Source organism: Typha angustifolia, chromosome 8 (genome assembly GCF_048772165.1).
Source record: "Typha angustifolia cultivar Huaian chromosome 8, ASM4877216v1, whole genome shotgun sequence".
Lineage (NCBI taxonomy): Eukaryota > Viridiplantae > Streptophyta > Magnoliopsida > Poales > Typhaceae > Typha > Typha angustifolia.
Window position 1 is genome coordinate 14,644,886 of NC_133246.1, and position 25,535 is coordinate 14,670,420.

Sequence of the window (25,535 nt, forward strand, 5' to 3'; positions counted from 1 at the left end):
AAAGGATTATAAATTATGAGCTGTCGATATTTAATTTAAAAAAAAACATAAACGGGGCATTCCGAGAATTGAACTCGGGACCTCTCGCACCCTAAGCGAGAATCATACCACTAGACCAAATGCCCATATTTGGAATAAAAGTTCTAAAAACACTAAATAAAAATATTTAATTATTATTTATATTATGACCATTAGCATTGATATTGTTCATAATAAACGAATGCTATGTGACCAAAGTACTCGTATCTTTTTCAAATCAGACTGGATTCATAACTTGGATGATTAGATCTTTCATACTTTTGTTAATTGCAACTTGGAGTGGATGATAGAAAGTAGATAGGAACAAATTAAAAATTAAGCTAAATCACAAGAAGAAAGGTATTGTTTATCTTATAATTAATCACACTTTGATAGGCTTAAATGACTAGCTAAGTCATTGTTACAAGCATCGAGGAGTTATTTGAATAATACAACTGACGGATGTAGATGGAGTTTTACTAAATATTGAAAGCTATTCATAATAATGTCTACTCCTTCCATCATAATATATATATCATGCTTTCATAGCTTATAGTTGGATTGCTAATGGATTGAAACATAGGCCCAATTATGGGCTAAAGATAGTAGGAAATAAGGCCCATAGACTCATAAAGTTAGCCCACAAGTTTTCTGTCAAAAGTGGGAAATTTTGCAGTTAACACCTCAATTATTGGTCTACACTCTACACCCTGTATTTTTAATATTTACAAATTGAACTATTTATTTCACTAAATATTAGTAAAAAAAATAAACAGTTACTGCATCTTTTAACTAAACTTAATTAAACTCTAAGTTCAAGTTAACTACACTACCAAGATGATCAAATTAAGGTCATCCAACCCAAAATATTTTACCCAACCTAACTTATTAAACACAAAATAATATAATACCTTTCTGGTGTTAAAAAAAAAAAGGACCGTAGACTTGATTTATAAATATTAAAAATACAGAAAGTAAAGTACAAAAAGGTGAAAAGATGAGGTGTTATATGTAAATTTCACAAAATTATTCCTTGGTTGACTAGTCGATGTAAACTAAAAAAAGTTGAAAAGATAAGGTGTTAGATGCAAATTTCACGAAATAATCTCTTTTGTCGACTAGTCTTTTTATGGATAGAGGAAATCTACCAAGTTGATGAAATCATAAAGACAGAGAGGTACAAGCTGACAAGGATAGATTGGTACGGTTCTTCTTCTTTCTTTTCTTTTCTATTTTTTTTATCAAAAAGTTCTTAATTAGAATTACGTACATAAGTGTCCTTCTCGATCTTTCCTCAGAAAAAAAATAATGGAATTTTCTTTTTCCTCTAATTATGATGACAGAAAAATAAGAGAATTAGATTGAAACTTATTCAGTCTTCGTTCAATGCTCCAAATTTCTTGGTTGTGTATAGTACGGTACAGCTATATCCTATATATCATATGGATTTTAATATTATCGATATTTCAAGTTGCTCTAAAACTATTTAGGCTAAGTTTTGTATATATTTTTTCTCCAAACTATGATTTAGTATTACATACACTCCATAATAATAATAATAAAAAACATTATAATTCTGAGAGTTCAACTAGTTTCTTTCTCAGCACATTGATTCAGAAGATGGGGAAAATCTTATCAAGAAAACAATATCACAAACGATGCAATTAATTAAATAAACTACATCTTCATCTTTTCTCACAGAAGAAAAGAGATAGAGATAAAGGAAAAAGAAAAGAAAAGAATATGATGCTGGTGTTCTATACAGATTGAAGACAAAGCGTGGGAAACCAATCAAACAACTCCAGAAATTTACACCTATCATCGGGATTGGTGGCAGTTGATTGGAATACCACGCCTGGTCGGCCCGGAATGAAATCAAACCCAATTCAAGACCCAATCTCTAGGACTGTTGATCCGGGAGCTGGCTAAACAAGTCAAGGTAGCTCGGAGACGGAAGGCATGCATGAGCCTGACTCAAAAAATCTCCATGAAGCAGCCAGCTCGGAGGAGCTGCCGCTGAGCCTTCTTTCAGAGCGATGCTACTGCTACTACTACAAGGAGGAGAGCTCAGATCATGCAGGAACAAAGTCGGCGACAATATCGGCGACTGTGGCGACGGTTCCGAGCTAGAACGGTGCAGGGGCCGAGCCTTGACCCGGACAGGGAATTGGTGGCTCTCTTTCTCGCGGCGGCAGGGCGGGGCGGGAGGCGGGGGGTGGGGGTCGGCGGGCGGGGACGAGTCGGGCCCGGTGAGGCGCTGCACGAGCCCCATGAACTCGGTCGGGTCGACGTGGATCACCTTCGGCGAGACCATGTAGATGATCACCGGCTTCTTCGTCGGCGGCTTGCGGGCCTTGTGAGAGTAGTCGTGGATCATGAGCGGCGCCGGGCGCGGGCCGCGGAGCTCGGGGGACCGGAATCTCTCTGACATGGCATAGCAAGCAGGGGGAGTTTGCCGTCACCACTGTCTTGAAATGTATGCCCAGAGCAATCCAATGAGGTTATATAGACCACCAAATCTTTGTTTTATTAAAGTCAACTTTTATTAGAGAGAGAGAGAGAGAGAGAGAGAGACAGATAGATAAAGTAAAGCTACGAGGCATGCGTTTACAAATGGCAAACGACTACTTGGATGCCACTTCGACATTGATTTATTCATGGGTCTAATCACCAACTCAGACTATGAAGTTATCAATTTGAAAGAGCATAATCAATTTAATTTTTTTCTCTAAGTTTATCAAAGACACCTTACCTTCTGATTTTATTATCAATCAATTTATTTATCACACATTTCAAAGAATATCGGAGTTAATTTTATCCTAACAGTAACCAACAAAATAAAAAAATATTCTATAACTTTCAAAAAATAAAAAAATTCAAGGATATTAAGATTAATTTGTATCTACAGTTACATTAACTAATATATATGGAAAACTAAATGAGATATTATATATAAAATGTAGAGTGATAAATATCTATTAAGTAGGGTGTGAATAATAATAAATATAAAATGTAAGGTGTTTTTTATAAAAAAAAAATTTAAATAGTAGTTGTCAATTTTGATGACATATGAAAGGTTGGAATATAAAAGGTGATTGGTTGGCCGGGCCAAAGTCAGAGTACACGTGGGGTCGACTAAGACTATAGAGATGTTTTTGGCGGTTGCTTGGCGGCGAACCATCGGTAGCCCTTAAATAAAAGAGTCAAAATTTTAGGGCAAAAAGGTAGATGGTGCAGAGAGAAGAAAGTCAAACTCTTATGAATGTAACAGCCACCAAAGACGTGATGGAAATCTAGGTACTAATCTGCAAGAAGGAATAATATGATTAATTTGGAAGATGACCAAGTCTATCTAAGTTTTCTATATGAGTTTTTTTTTTGCCTTCCATTAGAAACTTTTAAAATATTATAATTATCATTGATTTTTTTAATACTATTTATTAATTTTGAAAGAATATTTAAGGAATATTCTGAATGGGCCATGAAGTAAAATAACTAAGATACCCTTTTATCTTAACTATAAAATAAGAAATATTAGAATATGTATCTTTCTATAGTGCTGTGATATCTAAGTAGAAGTACCTAGTTTTGCTTCGGTTTAAAATGATATTTACAAAGATAAAATAACTATTTTCTCATCTTGATTAAGTTTTAGTTGTAGTTAATTAAATGCTGTCTTGATAGAAGTCTATCGACTATTGATATATAGTAGGGAAGTATGTTTTCAAACCTAACTGCTGCTCAAATAACACTCTATATTTATATAAAAAAAGATGCTGATAATGACCATAGTAGCAGGTAAGAAAGGAAGGAAGGTTCCTTGAGATGCACTTTTAGAGCAATGGACAGTGAGAGGTTTGTTTCTTTGCACCATCCTATTTTCTAAGCACGTTTAATGGAAATGCCACTCTTAGCAAGAGGTCATGTATTTAAGCGTTCATGAGCACTACTTTTTTTTTAAATATATATATATATATATGTAAAACAAGTTAAAATAAAATATTCCACTATGATTTGGTTCGTTGTGGATTGTGCCTTGATCCATTTGCGACACGTTTCTTAGAAGGATTGGCCTGTAGCTAGTCTCTATTTCTATTCAGTGGATGTTGAACTTGGTATTTCAAAAACTATGTGGTGTTGAAATCTAGAAAATAGTGGTAATTAAATTAAAAGTGTTTAGAGTTTAAAAGGAAATAAAGGTCAATAATTATAATCTAGTTTGACAGTTCCTGCCTCATTGGATCACTTAGTGCTTGGCATGTACATGGACTGATGAGGATTATATTGAAAGGTTGGCATGCACATTAATTGTCTATTTAATTGACAGATTAATCATCTATAATCTTACTTACCCATGCAAAATCGAAGTAGAATCAATTCCATAACTCAAGCTCGACTCAACCATCTCAAGAGTTGTTTTCTCCCTGTCAAGATTTCTTGCACGAGTTGCTCAAACTGTATATAAATTTCTTCTCGCATTTAATCCTCAGTATTTTACGCAATTGGTTTGTTAAATTGCACTAAATTACAGCCCTCTACATTGCTAAAATTGCTCCTTATCTACAAGTTCCTCAGTTAACTGTCGACTCCTTTCCTTGTTTGCCACTCATTCAGTCATTCTGGTTCAGAGTTTGAAAGCCTGAACAAGCTTTAAAACTACAAGTGCAAAATCTATTGGATACCTTTAGCAAAATAAAAAAAAAATCTCTCATGCACAGCATGGCATTAAAGTTGAGCTAATAGCTACCTATCTGCATTAAGAGTATCATAAACAAATCTTATAAGGAATTTAATTTGTTCCGCAGGAAGACTAGGATGCAGTTTTCAAAAGAACACTACCTCCATCAGCAGGAAGAGGAAGAGGATATACAATAGTTAAAAGATACAACAAAATACTTTGATTAAGCCACGTATATTTAGATATGACATTGCATATTTGTGAGATATCTGATTCTAATACACAGCGCCGTGTAAGTTTACACTTTGAAAAGAAGAAAAGAAAAAAACAAAAGGGAAACTTAATCTTTTTCTCCATCCAAATTCCAGGACTGGATAGAGTTAGGATTCATCATTTGCCAATGTCATTTAGCTTCTTGTTCTAACACAGGGACATTATTCCACCGTTCCTCGACTCCATTGCTCTGTAATGGAGGAAGTGAAAACATACTAACAGTGGAACTCCCACTCCTGATCTCTTTCAAAGCCCGAAGTGCTGCTATTGTGCTCCTCATGTACAAACTCTCTATATACTCTATCTCCTCTAGCTCTGGAACCCGACATCTAACCATAGATGAATTAGGGTTTGATGGTTTCTGCTCTCCATCAACTTCTCCATTCTCGCCTGATATGGATAGTTCATTTGTAGGGAAGAGGTCATCCAGCATCAACTCACACTCTTTCACAAGCTTGTACAGAAGGTCAGTAGTGAAGAACGGTTCCTGCAGTACCTTCTGGATGAAGGGTAGCCGGATAAGGGCTCCTGTTCTCTTGTCATACTTCTTTAGTATCTTAACCAGCCCTGCACAATGTTTTAGAATTAACATCAGTACTCAGGAACAAGCTTAATCCACAAGCAAACCTGAATGCATTGGCTATACTAATCTAAGACAAATCTGAACTGAACACTACTCATCCCCAAACTTATCAGGTTTCAATCTCAAAAGTTCTACCTCGAAGTGGGATTCTAGAGTAGGTACCTATCTATTGTATACACGCAAAAACAAAAATTCAAATTAATGAGTAAATATAACAAGTAATAACAACTCTATTATCACATCTATATTAGTGTACAAGTCTACATCATCTATCAGATACTGAACAACTCTATTATCAGGTCCATATTAGGTATAAGTCTAAACAACTCTATTATCAGGTCCATATTAGGTATAAGTCTAAACGACTCTATTATCCGGTCCAAATTAGGTATAAGTCTACATTATCTATCAGATGTAGCTCAGCACCATGCATGGATCGAAGTGAACTAACTGGCCCATATTAGGATAATGTTGTCAAATCTTCCGACAAACACGATGTGTCATGATGATACATAATTCAATCCATTTGATGTGGCTATTAAACTGATTCCCTTTTCCAAATACGATTTGATGCCTTCATTTGTAGGAGAAACACAGTGATATGCAACCACTCAACCAATCAACTGCCTCTTTTTACATAAACCAGAAAGTGGAAAAGCCATCCTGCAGTCCCTTTCATTAGAAAGGGTGTCACTCAGTGCGATGGTAACTCTTGCCATCGTAAATCTATGTTCAAAGTTTGTCTCGAAAACAGTCTTTCTAGAAATGAGGTATAGCCAGGTTCATCTTGCTCTCTCCTAAACACAGATCTGAAACTAGACACTTCTTCCTATCAGAACCGAAAAAGGCCACCTATATTACTGCTGACTTGGTCAATCAAATTAACTCAAATATATTCATTGTGAACTCAAGATGCTTGCACAGTAAGAGATATTATTGGCAGGCCAATTCTTCTATAATATCAAGAGTACCCTGATGAAGAGGTATTGAGTGGAATTTTATAGAAAAAAACTGTTATTTATTTTAAATTAATTGTGGACATGAGGTAGACTAACGATAGTGCTTTTTGCTCAACATATCCTAATTTTTTAACTCCAAGATACTGTCACCTCAAAAGGAAATATTTTACTGAAGATTTTGTTGCAAATAGTAATTATAAAACTTGTCAGTTAACTGTATGTTTGCAAGGAAGTACAGTCAAATTTATCCACCTAATAATATTTTTTGATCATTTTTCTCCATTCCAATGGTTACTGAAGAAAGTATGTATGACAGCAGGATTGAAAGTAAAACATAACCTGTCTAAACTGAGTTAAACGCTAGCAAAGAACATGGCACTCTATTCATTAACTTGCAAGTTCAAATCCTCCCTTTATCAGGATATCTAGCAAGAAAATCTAGTAGGCAAATAAATCCCAGCGCTAGCCACTAAATGGGTAATAAAAGCAGTATCCCTTTAGCAGCACGTGATCCAACAACTAGTAGTGTTCATCAACATACTTTAATATGATCTAAGAGAAAAAGGTAAAACAAGTAATATTTATATCAACGATAAGTGCGCTACACTTAGATGAAAGTCCGCTTTGTCAACTACGTAGGCAAATGTTAATCGTTTTATGCCACGTGGATCACAATAATATTCCGTTACCAAATTAGTGCCCTTCGTTCCTTTACAAGTTTTTTTTTCCACTTCTTTCCTTTTATCTATATAGACAAGATGAATCCTAGACTATTAGTTTGAATAATGTAAAAGAAAAGGCGGCTTTATAGTAAAGGTCAACCGAAAGTCGTATTAGTTTGACAAGACAGAGACACGATTAGTAGTCGAATATAAAGTAACATTTTAAGCAGTTCAAAACTTAAAAGTAAATTTAAAGAGTACTTACTACTTAGAATATGCTTTAAACTTCTATATATGATCCGAATTTGATACGGATTCCTAAGCGAAACGAGTAAAAATGTAATATATGAACAGATAATGGGTGTTAAATTAGCTATATTTTAATAGTTCTAATTCTAAGTCCTGTTATTATAAAATTTGGTCTTTCTGCGAATATTATGTGGATTATCACATCTCTGGTTCATGACAGTACGGGATAAACCCTTTGCCAGTGTCACAGTCTCCTTCATGAGCAGGCGAAACAACTTTGTTGCTCACAACTTAGCCACTCTACTCATTTGAAACAGAATTTGTGATGAATCGACTGATTCACCTTTGGTTTCCTACTGTAACTCAAGTTTGCAATGAAGATTCTACGGAATTTACTTCAGAAAAAAAAAATTAAAATCTAACAACATTCTTTTGAATTGCAGGGCAACATTTTCCGTATTAACTTGTATGAGAAAGCGCCACTTACCAGTGTAATTGAGTGCGCTATAATTCTCTAGGAGGACCATCTCCCCATGGAAGTCGACGATCTCTTTGCTCACTTTCATCAACTCGTACTTGGACTCATTTGCCACGGCTGTTGCCACTCGGTCCCGCAGTTCCTGCAAAATCACCAAGATTCCTCAGCACACATTCAAGATTGCAATAATTCCTTCTTCCAAGGGCCGAAATGCAAAAAATTTACCTTTTGGCGGATGATGTACTCCTCCTCCTTCTCTTCGAAGAAGGTATTGAATTTATGGAGCTCGGCCTCGAGCAATCTGACGAAATCCTCCTCTTCCCGCGAAATCCCGGCGGCGGATTCGTCATCGGCCGCCACCTTCGCCCGCTTCGGCGGTTTCTCGCCTCCTCCACCGATGAGCTTGAGGCGCTTCTTGAGGTCTTTATAGGAGAGGAACTTATCCCTCCATTCCGGCAGAGTCTCCACTATCTGGTTGCTTAAACTCTTCCCAAACTTCATCTCTCTCTCTCTCGGATCGAATCGAAAGGTATTCGAGAATAGAAGTGGTTTTGGGGGAGGAGGGGGGATAAATAGAGGGAATAAGGAGGCGATGGTGCGAATAGAGGAAGAGGGGGCGGAGGAATATGCGGGATAGAGAAAGGCGAATATGCGAGGGAGGTGCGAAGGATATCTGGGGTTTTATTCGCTTCTTCGGCCTCGGGCGGGGGATAACATGGGGCCCTATCCCTTTCAAGCCGACTCTGACAGCCGGCCTCACCCGTCGACATTTTTTAGTTCGGCTCGGCTCGGCTCGGCTCGATTTAGATTATAGATAATACTAATTCAACTATTTGCGCAATTGGTGATATGAATCAACTCTCCCAATAATGAAATGCCAAATGAAATTAATAAATATTATATAGATATATATATATATATATATATAGAGAGAGAGAGAGAGAGAGAGAGAGATGTGTACCTTGTGATGGACGAAACGTATTCCTGATTGGTTGCACCATGTAGTTCTCCAACCAGTCAACCACACATCTAGACTATTCATTCAAGCACTCCGTTGCGACAGTTGGAACATAAATTAGTTATCGTTTTTATCTTCTTCTTCTTCTTTTTTTTTCCGTGGCTTCACCAACGCACCAATTCCTACCAATGTAATGGTCGTATATCACCGTGGCCTATCTTGAATCACAAAATCAACTAAAGAAAATAGTTTTTCTCTTTTTTTTTGCAAATAACTCCCTATGTTTCAAAATTATTGAGAAAAAGATACTCATAATATTCTATTCTATAGTTTTAAAATATAGTTTGGGAGTTTTGTACCAAAATTTAATATGATGTTTTTTTTATATCTCTACCCATTTATGTTGCTTCATTGCAGTTTTATAATATTTTTATTTAGAACATAAATTCATTGTCACATTTGGTGCATCAATATTTTTTAGTTTTGAGTTTTTTCGATTTTTTTTTTCGGAAAGACATGTGAGAAGATCATTTTATTAAATCTAAGACTAATACAATAATCGCAACCTCATAAAGAAAACTAGGGAGATAATAGAGCAACAACTCTTTGATACAAATCTCATGTTTAACTATAAGAGACAATACCTTAGAAAAGCAAGGTATCACTTAGAAAAGTATAGAAAAATAGAGCACAACTTAGATAGGTTCACAAGCTCAAAGTTTTTAAGTTAGCCTATGACTCCATCATAATCAAATAGTAAAATAAACATAGGACTGCGAACCCTAATAGTAGGATAAACAAAGGGTACCAATAGAGGCTCCCCACATTTGCAAACATTGACCCACTAGTAAAGTAAAAAAAATATATATGCATAACAGGCAAACAGGTAGACAACCGTCTCCCTTCAAAGAACCAATAAGAAGAGGGAACGCAAATTACAACACAAGCCAGGAATTTAGCACACTGGCTCAATTTAAAGATGATGATAAAATTCAAACCTACATCACAACACACAAACACACTCAAACTCCTCCCTTATTATAGCCCAACACCTCCACAGTCGTTGACAACTATAGCACAAGATAGGAAAAGTGAGGACGAGGGAGGAGATGACCACGTCAAAATCGGCGACAATAGCGGCAAGGATGGTAAAAGGTCACGACTACCACTAAGAGCGGAGAAAAGGATAGTGAGAAAGAGATAAGAGGGTAAAAGAAAATAATAAATAAAGGTGGAAGAATAAAAAGAGAGAAAAAGTGAGAAAGAAGAAAGACTCATTGGAGGAAGGAGAATAAAAGAAAAGGAAAATCTCTTACTAGAAGAAAAAATCTCCCTCTTCATCTAATTTAAATGACTAAGAGAGAGAACCAACGACAGCGAGAGAAGAGGGGGAAAAAGAGAAGAACCCTCTAATAGAGAGTTAGGATGACTATAATGAGAGGGTGCTTCTTAACTATATCTTATTTATTTATATATATATATATATATATATATATATATATATATATATATATATATATTTTGTTAATGGAAATATATTAATTTCTTTTCTTTGGCCTGTGAAAAGATAATGCAGTTATGGAGATCAACAAATTAAAAGTTCTTTGCACTCTATTTTAAATTTCGTTCAGCAACAAAATTATTCTTCCTTGTAGTAACAGACAACTTTCTTCTGTCCTGTTCATTTTACGCATTACCTTGTTCTTCAAACTCACTCACTCACAGTCTCTACCCTATTCATGAAGCAAAAGGAAGACGAGTTCTGTAATAAGATCAAAATCTAGGCGGTTGTTTGCGAAAACACGATAAAAGACAAACAGCCTGAGCCCTGAGAGAGCTTCCAAGGAAGCGAGTAATAGAGTTACTCGGATAAGGCTCGACTCGAGACTGGACTCCGGAGAGAGGAATTATTCCACGGAGAAGTGGAGAACATCCATCGATATCGTTGTCGTCACCCTTAGCTTATAAACTTATTTTTTAAAAAAAAAATTATCTTTAAATCCGAATAAATATTTAATGGCTAGCTCTTATTCGTAGCTTCGGTTACATCTAGAAATAATTAACAAGGAGATGGGGCCCAACACTGAAAGATCTCCGAGCCCACGGGATACGTGCTCCGCGCCGAAGAGAATCTAAGGAGCATCTTGTTGGATATTCTCCAACAATCTTGTCCTACTTTCTTACTTACTGCATGGACGAGAAAGGGACGAAACAGTAGTGAGATAGAGGAAGGCATTAATTGGGAATATATATTATTTTTCAAATTTGATGAATTATCATCATTGTATTTAAGAATTTAAGAGTAAAAGTAAGTACTTTTACCGTCGGAATCCGAGGAAATTTAAATCAGAAATGTAATTTAATAAATGAGATCTAAATACAGTACGTGTAAACCTCCTTCCAAAGAGAGAGAGAAAAAAAAAAATTAAGATACATATTGATCTATTAAATTTTGCAGTAGAAAATTATATTTCTTTTCGATCATAAAAGATAGAACTGCCATAAGTTATACTATAGATGAACATGTTAATATACTAATTAGCTCCTCCTTAAATTAGAAGCCGGCTCCGCGCCCCGCCATATAGCGCGGCCGACAGTCTTACAGTGCGCCGCAAATATTTAAAAAACAAACAGGAGTCCAATTACTGTTTTCAAGATATTTCTACGGAGTCCTCCCGAGCTACATGGAAAGATGTTGATATTTCTATTTTATTCCCTTTGTTAATATTATTTTTTATTTCAAAATTCCCTCTTTTTATATATATATATATATATATATTACTTTATTACTAAGAAATAAAATAAAAAACATCCATACGAGTTCAAGGAACCCTACCTAGAAAGATAGCACTCTGAAATATTTTAACACCCAAAATTAGATGAAAAAGAAGGAAGAAGGAAGAAGGAAGAAAAACAAGCCGGCGTAGATGAATTAAAGGGTTGGAAGAAAAAGCCATAGCTGAAATGCTTCTCTTTCTTCCATCAGCAGAGATGGAGCTCAAGCTCAGCTCAGGAATAGTGAGACTCTATTCGACGCCTTATCCATGGAAAAATGGTCAAATTGGTGCCCCTCTTGCTTTATAATTAATACGAAAACAACTCATTCCCATAGAAAAATAATCAGTGGTACATAGTGGACAGGGGGATATTCCACTTCTCGATCCTTTATGCCACCTTTGGTTCCATAACTTATTCTTATTCCAAGAATATTCTCTACTTATCGGGAGTAGTTGCCAGTCGTTCAGAACAGTGGGCTTTGACCCCCGTTTAGTCGTATATCTCCTAGCGAACTTAAGACTATCGAAACTAAAGCCGCGTATCCCCTCTCATATATTTAATTACTTCAGATCTAAGGAGAAGGAAAGCAGACATTAAACCTACTACTTAGTCATTTCACTCTAAACTACTATCAAACCGAAATAAATAAATCCAAGAGCAAAAGCCAAAAATCTCCTATCTCATCCAAAGATTTCGTTTATACTCATTAAAATAAGTTCTAAGCTAGATTTGGGGCTATGAGAGTGGGGCTTAAAAACCTCTACTTTACCTAGAGATCCTCAAGCATCTAAGAGCTAGGCCAGTGTTGGAAAGGGGGAGAGGAGAAGGGTTTGAAGAATTATAAATTACGAATTATATCAACTGTAATTATGGCTAAAATTAAACTGGTCTATGAACTTTTATTTATATCATTTTCTCCCCTCTGGTTTAGATTAATATAAAATTGTTAATTTTTTTTTCATCCAATACACTTAAGGTATTAATAATATAATTGTTTAATTAAATAAGAATCTTCTATCTATGTTTTTAAGATGATTAAATTTTTTGTCTTCCAAGATAATATATTTTCAATTCTTTTTCAATCTTTTTCTGTTGTTAAAATGTTATAAGTGAATGCTCATGGTTAATTTGATTTTAAACATAACTATAGAGGAGTAATTTGTAAATTATTCTATTAAGATTTATATCCATCAATCCATTATTTTTAATGTGAAAGTGGCTGTTCTCCATTAAATAGGAATAGATAGGATCTCTAGGTGATTACTGAAAGTGAGGGTTGGATTTAAAATAGTGGAAAGATAGGCTTATCGGATCTTATCCATCTAATAATCTAATCTATTTAAGAGTTTACTTTAATTAGTGGGCTATCAATACGTCATTTCATTAGCTCTTTATTTTTTATATTTTAGGTATTGTTTAATCCACAGGAGATGGTAATGGCATTTGGGCTGAAGCCCGAATAAATTACTAGGCCAAGAATAGTCTATTCGGGTTCAGGCCCGAATAGGATTTATCTTTTTTGTTCGGGTTAGATTGGGGGCCAGTCTATTTCTGAGAGTAAATTGAGTTTCTCCATGAAAAACTAGGTGGATAAGCTTGAAAATAGTAGCTTTGTTGTTGATGTTTTGGTCTTAAGGTTCGCAACCTGTTTGTAGAATTGCCACAATGAGTTTGTCTGCCCACACACAAGCAAGGGTGGCGTCAGTCATGTATAAATATATGAGGCTAGAGTAGAGACGACATGTCCATCATAGATATTGACAAAGGATGATATAATATCTACAATTTGGCATCCGATAAATGTTATTGTTGTCTCTCGATCGTCTTCTTCTTTTAATTGGTTTGCCTTGTCCTAGGAGTTATGTTCTTGGTAGAAGTTTTCAAATCATGTCTACTTACTTTATAATTAGATTCGTTGACATGAAGACATCCTCTCTCTTTCTATTTTTCTTTTTTCTTTTTTTTGCATCCAAGAGGAGACTATATATATTTTTTTTTTCTCTCGGATCATGTCTTCAAACTAGTGTCGACATAATTTGTCAAACTTTGAACTACTTAATGCTCTGTTCCATTTTTAATTGGTTTGCCTTATTCCTAAGAGGTATGTTCTTGCTAGAATTTTTAAAATCACGTCTACTTATTAATTTATAATCAAACCGTTTAAATGAAGATATCCTCAAACTAGTTCTTTTTTCCTCGGATCATGTCTTCAGTTCTGTGAATTTGAAACTTAATTCTCTGTTCCATTTTTATGACTCAGTTTCCTCTTATATAACCCTTCAGTTTTCATTGGTTTTAAACCGAATTGTTACTTCATGTGAACGTGTAATACTGTTTGTATTTAGCATATCCATCTCAAAATCTTAAGTCTTTTCCACAATCATGCACAGATGCATAAAACAAAAGGAATAGCAATTGTGGAAAATTAAAAAAGCAATGTAATAAATAAGGTAGAGTTATGCTTCTAAAAGAAAGTTGCTTGAGCAGTTGGAACTTTTAACTTAATAAATTATTCACTGTCTGTATCACTGTATGAGGTGGGGATCATTTTCTTTCTGTTTTATTCTGCAAATTACTAGCTACAAGTTGGCAATTTAATGAAATCTTCCTTTGTTACGGAATACCAGATGCTATTACAATCTTTGGTACTTTTACCTTCCTTTGTTCTAAGGCATTGCCATCTTGAAGTGACACTTGTACATTTATTAGAAGAGTTGTCTGTCCTTCTGTCCTGAATGACATTTAACAAGTGATGCTTGGACGTTTCCCTATTACATTAATATGGAAAACTTTAAATTCATGATTAAATTCTTCCTCATGGAATTGTTTTTCTTTTGAAATGGTATTATTAATCTCAAGAAACTCTGTGTCTAACGTTTGTTATATACCTATACATCTCTTCCCATCTTATATATTTCCAACTTTTTTTTATCATATCAGGTGTTCTTAATATGCTGATGACTTCTTTTACCCACAGTGACCCTGCACTTTGAATTATCTTATAAGTTCCAACTGTTCCTTGGACATATGCATGTGAGCTCATTTAAGCCGTCTAAGTAGATCTAGCATTTGCGATGTGAAAAAAAGGTCACATACCATTAACATTATGTGACTTAAATTTTGCATCGCATTGTAACATGACCAGTTTTATTTGACTAAGACAGATTCTCAATTTTAAAGAAAAATGGACCACTGCAATTAACCCACAGGAGATATTTGATACTTTGATGCATACATTTTCACAACATGGAAGTCTGTCCTAAATGCAGCAGAGCTAGTTTTGATGTCTATTATCCACTGTGAATCTTTGGGCAGTGCCTAAATTTGAGGCATCTTTCTCTTGCATGGACAGAAGCAAACAGCAAAGTAGTTTTACCCTCTCAAGAACTTCATGGTGAGTAGTCACTGAGACCAGATAGATGTTGTCATTTTTGCCTTTATATTGTCCTGATCATATATGCATCTTTTTTGCTTTCTTATGCTCATTTAACATCTGTCAGCTTAATAATTATGCTATGTCTATAATCATCCTTTTCACCCTCAACACCTCGAAGCATAGCCCAACTACTTATTTATTTCTGACCATGATTGCACTTTCTTAGTGACCCAACTGCCTAGAGGAGGAGTCCCCACTTGCATTAACCCCCTGGCTTTACAGTCTTGCAAAAGGACTTTGTAGCTGGTTTTCATCGATCCCCATACCTCATAACTACTCCAGGGAAATTGGGAACGAGAGAAAGTGTGGGACCTCGCACTCGTGCATTCAGTTGAACAGCTCCAAAAATCATATGCTGGATTCTGTACATTATTATTATTATCGTTATTAGTAATTGTTCTTCTTGGTAGCTAGATTCATTTTGGTGTCACTAGTTTTGAGAAGCTTGTTTTCTTTTGCTATCGGCTTCCTAGTGTAGCGTAGCATATTAGCTTGTTCTTCGATGCAACGTCAATGTGGACAGGACTTCTCTGATTCTTTTCTAGTGAGTTATTAGCTAAACTACAAGTTAGGCTCTTTTCTCCTAGTCCCATAATTTCAGGATAATGATTGAGATACTTAACGAGCAATTGCATTTTCTCTAGAAATTTAACGGCCTATTAGTTGATCTCAAGATTCCAGTCCTTTCGCTGCTGTTTTATGTTTAATATATGCACTGCTTGAACACATCGTTCTACGGATACCATTGTGCAAGGATCTGTTAGAAATAGCTGAGAACAATGCTGAAACATTCATTGGCTAGTCTGGGAATCTTGTAGTATGGAATAAAAGGCACAAGATGTTGTCTCTACTTATGCCTGACATGATCCAATTCTGTGAATTTTACCCCAGAGAAGTAATGGCATTGCCTTTGTTGGAGAGAAGCTGGAGCTCTTTAAGGAAGCATAGATCAACCTTTGTCAGAAGGACCTCTGCTATATAGTACCAGCTATCCAAACATTCCAGGTACTGATGACCCTTTATCATCATATGCTAATCATCAGACCACACAGCATTCTTGTCAGCTTCTATCTGTTTTACCACTAGTAATTTGTTGGGTGATGAGGTAATTAAAGCCGCGCGCGGTAATGGAGAATAAGATCGTGATTAGTTTTGTAGTCGACATATAACAAAAACCTGAGAAACTATGGTAAAACAAAAAGGTCTTAATCCATGAAGCTAAATGTTGTTACTAGAATATCATCATGTTGTCGAGTAAGAAGCAAAGCACATGATAATATATATATATATATATATATATATATATATACGATTACAAGTTGTTTATTTCACTTAAATGGCGCAAGTGACGACATAATTTGGATGAAGCTCTCAAGGATTTTTGAGGGAGACCTATCATAATATACCTAATTGAAATTAGAACTAGTAGACATTGTGGTGACCATCCCTCTTTTAGGTTCCTAAAGAGATATCATCTACAAGTGCTCCGAGTCCCTATCACAATTCACAGCAACCAACCTACCAAATATTATCTGGTAGGGGCTTTTAACCTTGCGGCACTCCAAGTGAAGGAGAGGTTGGAGAGTTCATGTCATTAAGCAGCTCTTCAATCATCTGCAATGCAATCTCGTCCTCCTCATCACTGGCGGCGGCTGTGGCGGCGCTCGTCGATGGTGCCATTGCCGCCTCGTTTGGCGTGTGCAGCTCCTCTTTGCTGAGTTCCAAGGTCATGACCCAGTTAGAGTCGGCACGCGTGCCGGCACGCTTCTGCCACACTCCGATGTGCGACTTCTCGACGTCGAGCCTGAGGCAGGTGAGCGACGGCGACGGCGTCTTGCAACATTTACGCAGTTTGGCGCTAAGGATCTCCGACAGACCGGTGGTTGAATTCTTAGGCACGGGAAAGTTGGTCTTCGCATTCCGGCCGTTCATCAGCACCGCCGCCTCGTCGTACGCTCGTGCGGCTTCTTCCGCCGTCTCGAACGTCCCAAGCCACACCCTCCTCTTCCTGCATAAGATCATAATTCATAACAACCACATTTTGAGATACATACAATAGCTATATAAATATATATATATGACAATGAGCCAATGAGGTTCAAGTGGCTGGCTTACAGGAGAGGGTGTCTTATCTCGGAGACCCAGGAGCCCCAGTGGCGTTGTCTGACACCTCGAAACTTCTTAGATTGTACCATGCTGCAGAGGAGGATTAAGATGGATCTTAGGCAAGAGGAAAGAGGATGGTCCTTTGGTTTGAATGAAATGTGATTGAGGCTACTACTGCTTACTAGCTACTAAGTGAGAGGATAAAGGGGAATAAAAGGAAGAGCAGCGTGTGCTGTCGGTGAAGACAATAGCCTTTTGCATAACCACCATAGTACAGTGGTAATAAACCCCCTCACCTACGACAGTGGGAAGATACTTAATACCTGTTCTAAGGTGCAGTGGTCCTCCATCTTGCTCAGAAAAGAAAGCAGATCAAACGGTAAATTAATGTAAGATCTGAGAGTTTAGCTACAGCAAAACATTATCTTAATTAGGAATGATTCTTAGTAGTAGTTGAGGAGAAAAGTTTATTTGAAGAGTGGATGATGATGATGATGATGATGATGATGATATCCATAGAGAGAAGTGCATCAAGAGATGAGTTACTGTTTAAAGATGTTTATATATAGTGGAGGAACAAGACAATATTCTTTTTTCTTTTATTTCAAATTTTCAATTGTTTTATTCTCCTTCATGTTCTAATTTACCAGCTTTTCTTGTTCGCAGGTTTAGAACACAAAATTTGCTCTATACATTTCTTCCTGATAGTAGGGATCATAGTTATGTATTTATTAATCATGCTTTCTATGTTTTGATTGGAAATATCTTACTTCTTAGGATAAGATTAAGATGCATATCAAGCGCGGTCGGATATATAAAAATATTTAACTTAAATTATTTTATATGGATATGTAATTGTTATATTCATATCCGGTCCTACTATTATTATATAATGTCAGAACATGAATAGAATTCAAATTTAATGGGATAATAAATTAGATTCAGATTTCTCGTGAATTAACATTAAACGTAGCTAAAATTAATTTTATTTCAAAGCAATAAATAAGCTTTTGCACTCAACCACTGTAGTTCGTAGCTAAAAATTGAGCATAATGCTTTAATCATCCCACTCAAAATGACACAAAATAAATAACTAAAGAAAACATAACATTAGTGTGAAGATTATTTCTCTAGAGACTAAAAGTAATTCATACTATATAAGAATTGCATAACCTAAGACTTCTATTTATACTGATCTAAATATTATTACCACATATCCATTATCTACTAATTTCTCTAAAGAAAACCATGGTATATTCATCGTAGCTCTGATCAGTTTATTATATCAAAGTGAATATTAATATTTATATCTAAGTTAATTAGATTTGGAGCTAATTCAGGGATCGAAAATTATGGGTCTTGTTACGTTACTTTTGTGATGTAATTCTGAGAGCTTGAATAGATGCATGCATATCTAAGGAAAGTGGTTGCCTAGTCCAACATGACGAGGTGGCCATTCTTTAACCTCTCGTTCCACGTTAATTTTTTTTTTAATTTTAATTTTAATTTTAATTTTTCGTTTCAGTTCTTTATAATTACGAGTGCGAAAAGGGTACGAGTGGAGGGTGGGATTATTCCTCGATTTATTTTGGTGGGTGTACCCATCATCATTAAAATTTATGGGGTCCGTAATTATTTTAATTTAAAGTAATAACTATATACTAAACTAATCTAAATAAGAAGATTATACTTAATCTAATCTAAAGCAATTGAGTAAAGAAGAGGAAACTCTTCTAGTTATCTATGTGTTACAGTAAGTTTTGACCTAATTGTACCAAAATCCAACAATCTAATCATAGGTGATCATTTAAAACTATTTTAGGCACATAAGATATTGTTTTCAGATAATTTTATGCACACTAAGTTTTTCATTAATTACTATGATCAATTATAAATTTTGATTATGTTGCTTCAGTCTTGTAACTATTAAACTGTGTATGACCCTATGTTTGAGTTAAAGAAAAATATATGAATATTAGTTTTAACTTTTACTCCTGTTATTGTGAGGGTTTTGCTTTAATTATTAAATGGCCATCATATATAAATTAGTGATAATTAACACACATCTAAAAGAAAATCATCAAAATCTTTGAGAGGTTGACATTAATATCATTCAATTTTTTTTTCTTTGATATATTGTGTATTATTCTAATTTCATGTTGCTTTAAGATAAATCTTTCTAAGTATGGTCGATGATATAAAAGTAAAAATAAAAAACTAACGACATATATAATTGATGGCCTGTTGATACAATAATGTAAGATCCAACTTATTTATCTGATCTCAACTGGATCATAGATTAAAAAAAGAGGAACTAAAATTTACCCCTACCTGGTTAAGCTGAAACACTTATTTTCTTATATTTTTATTTATATCCACTTTACTCTCCTAGATTATATTCAGATTAAACCCATTACTATCTTTATTATATTTATCTAAATACTGGTCGAATTTGAAGATACCATTAAAGATAAATTTATAGAGGATTAGAGATAAGTTTTTGGACGAATCTAAAAATCACTACGATCGATATTTAATAAAATTTTCACTAAAGCACTATATACCTAAATTTTAGGTTGCTTTTAACGGTTCATTATTTGGAGCCTAAATGCTAGATATGAATCAAACAAAAAGTTTACCGAGTTCGAATTAAACACCGTTGAGATATTACTCTACTCTTATAAGCTATTGCACCACTAAACGGAGCTAGACCACCAAATGATTGAACAATCTTATCCACAATAATTATTTATAGCTAGAGTTACTTCTATGACCTTCTTAATTATAAAAGAAGGCACCTACCAACTTTGCTGAAAGAAGTAACCTGCTAACTCTTTTGTTTAGCATATGATTAGTTTACCATAAATAGGGTAACTTCCGGCAACTAATGCAGATGGCGTCCTAAGTCCTTATAAGTAATAACTAGTAAGAGGTTTAAGCTTTTGTACAGATGGCAAAATGAATTCCTCCAATCCTTTGGGAATGTGATGCACTGTGCACGACGGCAAGACTCTTGAATGTCAACTGCTCATAGGCATAATAAGCAAAGGGTGGGAGTTTTTTTTGGGTCCATCTCCAACTATTTGTTTACTATATGGAAATTTCTTTTCCAATCAAATGGGAATCTCTACAAGATTGCTAGTGATGTTGGAGAGGTACATTGTATTCGATGACCCAATTGACTAACACTAAATGACTGTATGCTGAAAGAGACTCGATCTTATTGCCCCAACTATATATTTAGCTATTCCATATGGAGGCACCTCTAAATGCCCAAAATACAACGGTTTACATTTTGGAACGAACGAACGAACGACTTAGATTGTTTTTTTTTTTTGTTGTTAATTAGTTAGGAGCTCGTAAACTAAGTAAACCCTTTTAAACAATAAATGGATTGGATTCCATCCTCCACTAATGTGTGTATGTCTCGTTGCCTTTTTCCCTTCCACCGAAGTCGTCAACTTCATATCTCAGACATCCACTTTCCTCTCCACCATCTCTTAGTTACTTTATATCCATCTCCCAAGGGCCTGATCAAACTCATCCTCTTCTCATCTACTCTTTTTATAATCTTCTATGGAGATATCTGACAGGAGGTGAGGTGAAGGATATATAATATGGCACGCATTCTGCTCCATGGAACACTTCATGCCACCATTTTCGAGGCGGAATCGCTCTCCAATTAGGGTGAAAACGGTTCGGATACGGATCGGATAGTGCTCAAACCACATCCGGATCCATATTTTTACTCCGGATACGGATATTGGACGGATAGCAAAATGCAAAACCATATCCTAACTAAACGGATACGGATATTTTTCGGATATAGATCGGATATTAAACGGATACGGATATGGATCGGATATTAAACGGATACGGATATTTTTCGGATATGGATCGGATATTAAACGGATACGGATATTTTTCGGATATGGGTCGGATATTAAACGGATACGAATACGAATTGGATACGAATCGAATCTTAATCGGATACGAATCGAATCTTAATCGGCTACGAATCGAATCTTAATCAAATACGAACACAAACTAGATAAAAAAATTTGAATTATAATTGGATACGAATACAAAATGAATCTCACTATGTTTATGCTTAGATATAACAAAAAGGGGATAACACTAAAATTCACTACAAAAGAAGATAACACTATAATTCACTATAAAAAGAGGGATAACACTACAATTCACTACAAAAGATGATAACACTATAATTCACTATAACATAAGACCACAAATTTTAAAAACATGACAAATTAGCATCTAGTGCAAAAATATAAGATTACCCTGTTCATGCTTAGATATAACACTACAATTTATTAGAAAAAGATGATAACACTATAATTCACTACAACATAAAAGCATCAATTCTAAAAACATAACAAACTAACATCTAGTGCAAAAATATAAGATTACTCTGTTCATGCTTAGAACATGAGACCACCAATTCTACTATAATTCACTATAAAAAAAATGATAACACTACAATTCACTAGAACATGAGACCATCAATTCGACTACAATTCACTATAAAAAAATGATAACACTATAATTCACTAGAACATGAGACCATCAATTCTACTATAATTTCACAATATTTTATGACATATATGCTTAGATATAATAAAAAGAGGATAACAAAAAGATGACCAACTTGTTCACATAGTAATAATAACCATACTACACCAAAACTTAAAAAATAATGCAAGTACAATAAAAAGGCCAATATTTCAAAGTGACCACCAATTCCACTACAATTTTGTGACATTTCACATTTTTCTAATCTTCAATCAAGCCAACCGAGTAGTGATACACTTTAAAGAGGATCTGCAAAATTAAATGAATGACATTAGTTTAATTGTTGAACTAAAAATCTATGAATTGAAACATATCAAGTAATACCATTAATTGTTCATACAATTTCATATGCAATTCAAATTTAATTTAAACATAAAAGATTGCATTACATTTAATCTAGTGAACATGCCATTGATTGTATGTCAGAAACTGAAACGTGCCCGGATACTTCAGATTCTTCAACATCCTTAACAATTGATGCTACTTCTCCTAATAAGAAAAAAAATATATTGAAATTAGTATTCAATACTAATTTATAAAAATTAAGAAAATAAAACAATCAGTACCTTTTCTTGTAGATCTTATCCAATCCTGAGTGCATACTAGAGCTTCCACGGCTTTAGGATCCAACCTACTGCGATAAGCATCTACTACTCGACCACCTGTGCTAAATGCAGATTCAGAGGCAACTGTGGCAACTGGAATTGCCAACATATCACGAGCAATTCGTGATAATATTGGATACTTTGCACCTTCTGTTTTCCACCAAGATAGTATATCAAATTTAGTATTATTACGCTGCCATAGAAGTGAGCCCTCCTCAATATATAAATCCAAATCTGTCTTAGGAGATTGATGTTGAGATTTTTCAATTAAAAATTGTTCAAATCTTCTAAATCTATCCTCGTCAAACTCATCAAAAACAGTTCCACTACTTTGGATAACTTCACTTGTGCTTACATTCACATCACGATCAAAAGGACGTGAAAATTTAGATGCATATTCATCATGCAACTTCTTTATGATTTCACGAACTTCCTCAAGTTCCTTAACACCACCAAGAGAATAAATTTGAGGAAAGTAAAATTCCATAATACTCATTTTATATCGAGGATCTAGAAATGAAGCCATAGCTAATATAAGATTGCATTGTTGCCAATATTTGTCAAATTTCTCTTTCATTGATGTTGCCATAGAAAGAACGAATCCATCCAAACTTCTGCACCATTCTCTAATTTGCAATTGAATATCACAAAATTCTTTGAAAAATAAGTTAGCAGTTGGATATGAAGTTCCTAAAAGCAATTCAGTTATTGTATGGAAGGTTTTCAAACATTTGCATAACATTCTAGCATTATCCCATTGCTCATTTGTTGGACATGTAGCAAATTTAATTGGATCAGCATACTGAAGCCTCTTGAATGCATTCATATAATATATAGCATCTCTAAGCATCAAAAAAGTAGAATTCCATCTTGTAGGTACATCAATAGAAAGAGCTTTATTTGTAGCTAAATTACATTCCTTTGCTCTCTTTTGAAAATCCTCCCACTGCAAGGGTGAATTTCTGAGAATTAAGATGATATGACGAATATTTTCCACTGCATCTTTTATTTTTTTCAAACCATCTTGCACAACTAAATTGATAATATGCGTGGCACATCTGACATGAAAAAATATGCCACTACAAACAAGAGATTGTTGATCACTGAGCCGACTAACCACATCTCTAACACAAACATCATTAGCACGATCATTATCCAGAGTTAAGGAAAATAGCTTTCCATCAATATTCCATTCAATCATATTCTTTAGAAATGCTTGACATAGATTTAATCATGTATGTCTCCCTTCTAAATGCATGAAATTTACAATTCTTTTTTGAATTCTCCAATCATCATCAATGAAATGCACTGTAACACACAAATAACCCTTATTCTGTCTAGAAGTCCAGAGATCCATAGTAGCACTCATACGACATGAAAGCGAACCAAACATATCATATACGTTCCTTTTTTGCTCAACATATAACTCTAAGATCTCTTTTCTAATAGTAATCCGTGACTTTGTTGGAAAAGCAGGTTGTAGAGATTTTATAAATTCAAGAAAATACTCATGTTCTACAATAGAGAAAGGGTATTCATGCATAACTATTGCTGTTAGAAGTTTTTTTGCACTTACTTCCACTTCATATTCGTATGACTCTAAAATTCCATCTTCTCCGACTCTTGCAAGATTAAGTAACAATTGTCCTCTTTCTCTACCATGCTTATTTTTGTAATGGTTCCTCAAGTGTGTCGTTCCTATAGAACTTTCCCCATTAAATTGCTTATGACAAAATTTGCATACTGCTTTACACTTGCTCACTGTTTGCCCATTAATTACTTCCATCACTTCAGCTTTATCAAAGTTATCCGAGACATCTGATGTCAATTTTTTTCCCTTTGTTCTATCATCTTGAGTAACACTATTACTGGTGTCATCTTGAACTGACGCACTTGTAGATGTCATTGCAATTTTCTCTACTACATTAAAAAATTACAGATGTCATTAAAAAAATTATGAACTATATTATCTTAGAAATAAATTTCACAAAACATGTTCCAAATATTGCAGAAAATCATAATGTAATAATTTATTCGGCTACTTTTGCTCACTATACACAATGATAGGAACAACAAAGGCTTGGACAATATTAACAATACACAATGATATGTTGATCATTCCATTAGAAAATGAGAGTACCCAAGATAAGAGCAGAATGAAGAGAAAGGATCGATGTAGCGGACCCCATAATTGGGATATAACACTCATTTGGATGTAATATACCTAACATTTTTCATTTAAAATAAAAAATTAACGATGCTTTCAAAGTATTTAAAAATCTAAATTTCTCACTCCCCACATGGAAGAGAAAACAGACAATGTAGCATTTATGTGCCGTTACTAATTAAAAATGCTAAAAGTTTTAGAATCTTTAAAAAATACAGAAAGTTTCAACAATTTCAACAATTTCAACAATTTGGATGTCAAAGTTTCAACTGAATTGGAATAGATCAACAAGTTGTTCAGGAGATAGCTTCTCAAAAAGTTCAGTATTTCTCTCAATCCAAATACGCCACCAATAAGCTGACATCCAGACTCTCGAATACTTTCTACTGTCTTTAGCTGTCCCTCTGCACTTCCCTAAAGTCCATTCGTCCACCAATTTCAGTCATGTGTTTATTCCATCTTTTATATATATAAATATATAACGACAATTTGAGTCAATTTTAGTACTCTCTTACACTCTTATTATTTTAATCTTCACATTTAAGCTTTCTATGGTCCAAGACAAATGTTGTATATCTTTAGAGGATACTATAAAACTTACGAAAGAATAAAACTATCTAATTAGTTGATCTCATTTTTAAAATTTTAAAATAAACTTAATTAAAATTTAAAAAATATTTAATTACTGAACTATATTAAGAATCTCTTAATCATGTTAAAGGTCTCTGAATTGGTTCCGAAGACATCCTAACTCAAAACAAATAAGGTCAAAAATTTATAGGGCTCCAAATTTAGAGTTAGCTTTAGCTTCAAATTCGGAGAACACTAAAGAGTATAGGGGCTCCAAATCTACACATTCAGGCTAAAGATTTAGAGAGCTATGCACACAGAGAATAGCATTAAATTCGGGAACGAAGGTATCGGGGGGAGTAGAAGAGAGGGATGATTTTGGTACTCACGGGTCGAAGGAGGGAGAGAGTCACATGCGATGC

At 34.8% G+C, this 25,535-nt stretch overlaps 2 protein-coding genes and 1 non-coding gene across 3 annotated transcripts; all 3 read right to left on the minus strand.

Annotated features, from left to right (window-relative positions):
* Window positions 1–53: 53 nt before the first annotated feature.
* On the minus strand, window positions 54–125 carry TRNAP-AGG (transfer RNA proline (anticodon AGG)). Its single transcript has one exon. It is a non-coding gene; the product is annotated as a tRNA-Pro (tRNA).
* A 4,715-nt stretch (window positions 126–4,840) lies between these two features.
* LOC140766059 (SPX domain-containing protein 1) lies at window positions 4,841–8,550 on the minus strand. The gene is made up of 3 exons (XM_073105463.1): window positions 8,126–8,550; window positions 7,910–8,042; window positions 4,841–5,536 (listed from the first exon to the last, which is right to left on the minus strand). Exons 1-3 carry the CDS (start codon window positions 8,399–8,401, stop codon window positions 5,100–5,102), a joined length of 846 nt encoding a protein of 281 aa, XP_072961564.1. The 5' UTR covers window positions 8,402–8,550; the 3' UTR covers window positions 4,841–5,099.
* A 7,803-nt stretch (window positions 8,551–16,353) lies between these two features.
* Window positions 16,354–17,381, minus strand: LOC140765621 (ethylene-responsive transcription factor WIN1-like). Its single transcript, XM_073104792.1, has 2 exons — window positions 17,188–17,381; window positions 16,354–17,080 (listed from the first exon to the last, which is right to left on the minus strand). The coding sequence occupies exons 1-2, from the start codon at window positions 17,265–17,267 to the stop codon at window positions 16,618–16,620; spliced, it is 543 nt and encodes a 180-aa protein (XP_072960893.1). The 5' UTR covers window positions 17,268–17,381; the 3' UTR covers window positions 16,354–16,617.
* Window positions 17,382–25,535: the final 8,154 nt, after the last annotated feature.